This window comes from Rutidosis leptorrhynchoides, chromosome 6, assembly GCF_046630445.1.
Source record: "Rutidosis leptorrhynchoides isolate AG116_Rl617_1_P2 chromosome 6, CSIRO_AGI_Rlap_v1, whole genome shotgun sequence".
Taxonomy (NCBI): Eukaryota; Viridiplantae; Streptophyta; class Magnoliopsida; order Asterales; family Asteraceae; genus Rutidosis; species Rutidosis leptorrhynchoides.
Window position 1 is genome coordinate 437,317,699 of NC_092338.1, and position 6,485 is coordinate 437,324,183.

At 33.8% G+C, this 6,485-nt stretch overlaps 1 protein-coding gene across 1 annotated transcript; it reads right to left on the reverse strand.

Moving 5' to 3' along the window:
- Window positions 1–4,164: 4,164 nt before the first annotated feature.
- Window positions 4,165–5,847, reverse strand: LOC139853020 (ethylene-responsive transcription factor ERF054-like). Its single transcript, XM_071842390.1, has one exon. The coding sequence runs from the start codon at window positions 5,380–5,382 to the stop codon at window positions 4,297–4,299; it is 1,086 nt and encodes a 361-aa protein (XP_071698491.1). The 5' UTR covers window positions 5,383–5,847; the 3' UTR covers window positions 4,165–4,296.
- Between the last annotated feature and the right edge of the window lie 638 nt (window positions 5,848–6,485).

A 6,485-nucleotide genomic window follows, 5' to 3' on the forward strand; every position in this document is an offset into this window, starting at 1 on the left:
TATAACTGTTTTACGAAATAAACACAAGTAAATTGAAAATACATTCTATGGCTGGATTATTAAACCGAATATGCCCCTTTTTAGTCTGGTAATATAAGAATTAGGGAACAGACACCCTAATTGACGCGAATCCTAAAGATAGATCTATTGAGCCCAACAAGCCCCATCCAAAGTACCGGATGCTTTAGTACTTCGAATTTATCATGTCCGAAGGGAGTCCCGAAATGATGGGGATATTCTATATGCATCTTGTTAAGGTCGGTTACCAGGTGTTCACCATATGAATGATTTTTATCTCTATGCAGTGCGAAATGCCTGATATGAGATGTATATTTATGAAAAATGGAAATGAAAATCTTGTGGTCTATTAAAATAATGAAAATGATTGTTTATGATAAACTAATGAACTCACCAACCTTTTAGTTGACACTTGAAAGCATGTTTATTCTCAGGTTTGAAAGAAATCTTCCGCTGTGCATTTGATCATTTTAGAGATATTACTTGGAGTCATTCATGACATATTTCAAAAGACGTTGCATTCGAGTCGTTGAGTTCAACAAGATTATTATTAAGTCATTGATAGTTTGGATATATTATGAAATGGTATGCATGCCTGTCAACTTTCGATGTAAAGAAAGTTTGTCTTTTAAAAACGAATGCAATGTTTGTAAAATGTATCATATAGAGGTCAGAACCTCACAATGTAATCAACTATTGTGAATCGTTTATAATCGATATGAACGGGGCATTTCATACGGAAATAAAAACGCTTTGCTACGGCTGTTTTTGGATACACGTCATTAGTACCTAGTATACCTAATGGCATATGCATTTTTAACGTCAGAAAGATTGTGTAAAAAATGGAAACATCACCATTGATATGATGTAGGTAGTTTGGGTTGTTTATTATAAGTGTATTTATATATATTGAAGATAGCCTGAGATGTTTAGCATTTTTTGAGTAGTGTCCGTTTTGCGTATAGTTAGTCCCGTTGGGTTCGTTAGATTTTTTCGAGTTGAACGATGGTCTCGAAAAAATTTAACTCACACCGAGCGAGAAGATATGGCCCGTTATAAATTCGGGTGGAATTAGTTTCTTTTATTTTGATAAAATTATATTTTTACACTTTCTACCCCTGAAAAAATATAAACTTGAGGGACCGTTGTGTAAATTGAGCCGAAGTTGAGGGGTCGATTGCAGTGTGAACGCAAACTCAAAACGACAATCCAAAACAACTGAAACGACAAAAATCCGAGTGTGTTTTAGCATGTAGGTATAATATAATATAATATAATTAAGAAAATTATTAATAATTATTATTATTATCAATCATATATGCTAAATGAAGTCCATAATTTAGGGTGTGTTTGATAAAACAGAATGATTTAGCGCTGAATGGTTCAGAATCTAAATGATTCAAAGCCTCTGAATAAAGTTTGTTCTGAATGAAAATAAGCTGTTTGATAATCATTTAGAATGAACGATATAAAATGAATAAAATTACCTTATTAAAGTGTAACATGAATAAAATATTCAATATATTTGTTAGTTAAGTGTTCAGGATATGATTTGATGAGAAAATTACATAAAATTTAGGCTCTTAATGGTTAAGAGAGTGTTTCATCTCTGAATGGTTCAACACTGAATTCTGAACCATTCAGCACCATATGTCATTCAGAGGTCAGAAACAAACACACTGAATGCTGAATGGTTCAGCATTCAGCACTGAACCATTCCATTAAGAGGCAAACAAACGCACCCTTAATCATTTTTGGCATTGTCAACTTCTCAAACGACATTCAACAAAAAAAATCATAAAATCACCTCATAAACTATGGTCCAAACTGTAATTTCTTCAGGGGTATTATCTGTAAAAATTATTATTTTATTTAATTACTTTAAACAAATTCCACCCAACTTTTTAACGGGCCGTATCTTTCCGCTCGCCGTGAGTTAAATTTTTCTTACACCACCGTTCAACTCGAAATAATTTCACGAACAAAACGGAACTAACTATACGCGAAACGGATGTTTTTTTAAAAACGCTAAACATATCAGGCTATTTTTCAAACATAAATATATACATATAATAAACAACTCAAACTAACTACATTATATCGATGGTTTCGTCCCCTTTTTTATGCGGTTGTTTTGGCGTTAAAAACGCGTAGGCCATTAAGATACATTATCCAAACACATCCGCATCAACGTGTTTTAAATTCTGTAAATACATAACGTTACGTCAAATATGAATATTCAATCTGAAAAATCTCGCGGCATCGCACGGGCTTATCTTACTAGTAAAAATTAAATTACACCTTATGTTTCACGTGTAACACTTTAGCAGTTGTAACACTGTTAATTATACATAACAATACCATTTAAATTACATTCAAACCCCTCCACTAGCGATATATGTTTTACAGTAATAACTTTAAGAATGCACTAAAGCATTTATCATTATTGTTTCAAACGATATTTTTTATTTATTTATTATATTTACTATTCAATATTATGGCTGAACATTTGTTATATTCCACAATGATTGACGTTTAAGGATAAGGTTAAATATACAATATATATTTCATATTCAAAAATATAATACGGAGTATTAAGGTACATTCCATTTGATGAGACAACAACTTCATTGCACATTATTAATAAGCCATTCAAAAAATGAATTCAATGAAAAAACAAACCCACAACAGCATCATTATCATCATCATCATCATCATCATCATCATCATCAAAAACACTTATCAAAATCCTCGGATTTCTTCCATTTTCATGGTACATGGAAATTTATCATTATCGAGTTACCATAAGGGTACCATTTGCTAACTCACATACTTACCATTTGCTATATCCGTCCGTTTGTTAAAATAAATTGAGTGTATTTATTATATATACGTTTTCTTTTAGAAAAAAGCTCTGTTTTGGATAGAATTAGTTGCGTTTTTTCATAAAATTATTTCAAGTTGAAGGGTGATAACGGAGAAACTTAACTCGCGACTGAAGAAAATATAAATCTCGTCAAAAAGTTGAGTGATTTTTATTGTTAGGTAGTATGTTAAATTGAAAGTTACAATTTAGCCCTCCCAAGTTACTCATAATACCCCTAACAAGTTACAGTTGATACCTAAAGTTAAGGGGGGTAAAACTATAAATACGACGGAAAAGTTAGTACCTGAAGATGAGTGGGTTTAAACCGGAAATTTGGGAGGTTAATGGGTTGTCGTTTTGAGTTAGTCAAATGACATAATTCTGCACTCCCTTTAGTATTAACTAGATAAATGACGGACCGCGCGTTGTTGCGGTTCTATTTAGATAGACGTTGACTAATTCCTGTTGGTAAACTTGAATATGTTATACACGAAAAGACTATGTATGTATATGTACTCCGCACGTTGTTGTGGTTGGGAGTAGCTGTGTTACATGTAACCAGTAGTTTTAGAAAAGTTATCAGTCATTTCGGCAAAATAAGGGTATTCGGGAGAGTGGTCATGTATAATTAATATTACGAGTATAATGATTGTATTTGTATGTTCGTAAATAATTTAGAGACTTAAATCGTAAATTCAAACCAATTTTATATTAATTGTTAAAAATCAAAGCTCCGTTGGTAGTGCGTTGGAGATCCGTTTCGAGTATAGTTTATTGAGTTAAGTTCAAAAAATTATTTCGAGTTAGATGGTGATGGCGGTGGAACATAACTCGCAGCGCATCAAAGATAATTGTAGTAAAAAATGTTGGTGTGTTTACATGTTATACCTTTGAGGAGTTTCATTCGTTACTCAAAATGAAGGGATTAAATTTTACGGAGTAAATTTTAAGGAGATAAAGGGAAAATGTGATTTTGGAATTTTGAGGAAAGGCTACGACAATTTTTTTGTGTGTCCTAATACTATAAAGAGAAGCTACATATAATACCCAAATGAAAGCACTCAATGTATTACTGAAAAAGAAAGGAAAAGAACTAAATCTTCCATCATTTGAAGATCAAAAAACTAGATCTTGATGTTGATGAAGATTAAAAGGACTCTCTACGACAAAGAGATCACAAAACCGTCTCTTTGTGTTCTTGCCCTATTACTATTTACTCACACTATTACTGTTAATGTTACTATTACTATAATATAATAAATATAAATATAAATATAAATATAAATATAAATATTAAATATAAATAAATGCTAAATGCAAATTATAATTACCATCTAAGATTTTACTTATAGAAACAAAGGCTTGAAATATGCAGCCTCATTCCCACTGCTACTAAACTCAAACTTCATCTTTCAATAGAAAGAATTCATTTGTGTATCAAAAACAGAGAAATCATAACTTCCCTGTTCTTGTTCTTGATGTTCATAATGATTTTCAAGATTAAAACTTGAAGGAAACACCAAATTGTTATCAGAATCAACTGAATCCCACATAGTACTCCCCGGAACCCAACCAGAATTATCCCAATTTTCCGCCATTTCATCCCAAAATGGTTCCGAATCCCCCTCCCCTGTTTCTAAAACCGTATCATTCTCTGTTACAATTTCTTCCGAATCCTTCGAATTCGCCTTTTCTACATCATCTTTAACCATTTCTGTAACTTGTGGAGATGAAGATGACGAATCCTGGCCCGAATTCTGACCCAATTCGTCTTTCGGTTTACCTAAAAATCGTTCGGGGAAATTCAATCGCGCATTTTCGCCACGTAACTTAAACGCCTCACGGTCGTAAGCCATTGCGGCGTCCTCTGCGGTATCGAACGTACCGAGCCAAAGACGGGTTCGGTTCCTCGGAAGACGAATTTCGGCAACCCATTTCCCCCAATGTCTCTGCCTCACACCTCTATACAATTTAGTAGTGTGAATTGGTTGAATTGGAGGTCTCATTTTGTTCATCATCATCATCCTTCCTCTAGGACTTAAATTCAATGCATCACTCCAATAATTCAGTAACTGTTGTTGTGATAAGCCCGAGTTTTCGCCTGAAAAATACGGCGGGAACCCGAAATTGTGGTGGATCATTGGTGGTTGTTGGTGATCAAATGAAATCATTTGTGGTGGGAAAGATGGCAGGGGATGATGATTAAAATTCGAATTTGGAACAGAATCTGATCTGAATTGGTGTAAAGATTCAATTGTGTGTTGATGATTTCCATCAAATGTGAATGGAAAAAGTTTTGAAGAAGATGTAGATGATGAAGAAGAAGATTGATGTTCAGGGCTTTTGATTTTTTTAAGAGGTCTATTGTTTGTGTGTGTTTGAGACAATGAAGCTTCATCAAAAACTTGCTTCCAGTCTCTTGTGTCATCAAAGTCTATTTGGTTCATATTATTGTTTTCTTGTTTTGATTTACCACTATTCCTAGCTAATGCAGCCATTGATGAATGAACAATCAAACAAAGTAAAAACAGAGCAAAACAGAGCAAAAACAGAGGAATGCACAGAGTTTGCCGCTCGCTCGATTGTAATAAGTGAATTAAAGCACAAAAAAATAGCTTTGATTCAAGATTTAACAACCCAACTAAAAAAACAAGTCAAATTTCAAAACCAGATCTTAATTTTTTGAAAAAAAATGGAGAAAGAAAGATCTTTTTAATGAAATAGGTTGTTGTAAGAGTAAGAATGAATGGCAAAAACAAGATTCATTCTTTTGAAAAAATAAAATAAAAGAGCGAGCGAGCGGCTTAATATAGAAAAGAGTTATGAAATCCAAAATGAGTTTGTTGTTTGTGCATCTGGCTGTTAATGATTGCTTTTGGTGAATGATGAAATACGAATATTGTTGTAGATATGGAACAGAGGAATAAATGGACTTTGTAGGTGTGATGAATAGGTGTATGTTTTTGTGGTGTAGGTATGAGGGTGAAGGCCTGAAGGGGGAGGTGGGTTTATATGAGAGGAGATAAAGATTTTTTAGAGAGAAGAGGAGATAGAGAGAGGAGCGTGGACCCAAACACTATATTTTAAGTATTTTTTCTATAAATTTTCTTTACTTCTACTGTTTCCATTGTTCTCTTAGAGCACTAATATCGGTTTCGTAAATATCGGTTCCGTGAATGAACCGTGCTTGAGCCCGTGGTTGCATCACCCCAATACTAGTATTCCGTTCATGGCCGCCGTTGCATCACCCGTGTTTCATTTTGTCGTTGGATAGCAAAATGGATCACGGAACACTTGTATTAATTTGTTGTACATTTTGCCTTGTTACGTGTACCCGTAAATAATTAAATAATTTAGTGGGTATGAGGAAGTGTGCGATGGGTACGTCATGGTTGTTAGTATTTAAGAGTTGGCTAGTGATGGAAAGAAGGTGTTGATATGGCGCTGATGTGGCACTCCGTGATGCCATGACATTGTGTCATGGTTAATAGTGGTCTTAAGGGTGTTTACGGTTCGATTTGGTCCAGTTTTAATTAAATTTTAAACCAAACCGGTTTTTACGGTTTCAATATATATCAAACCATATCAGACCAAGAAGGCT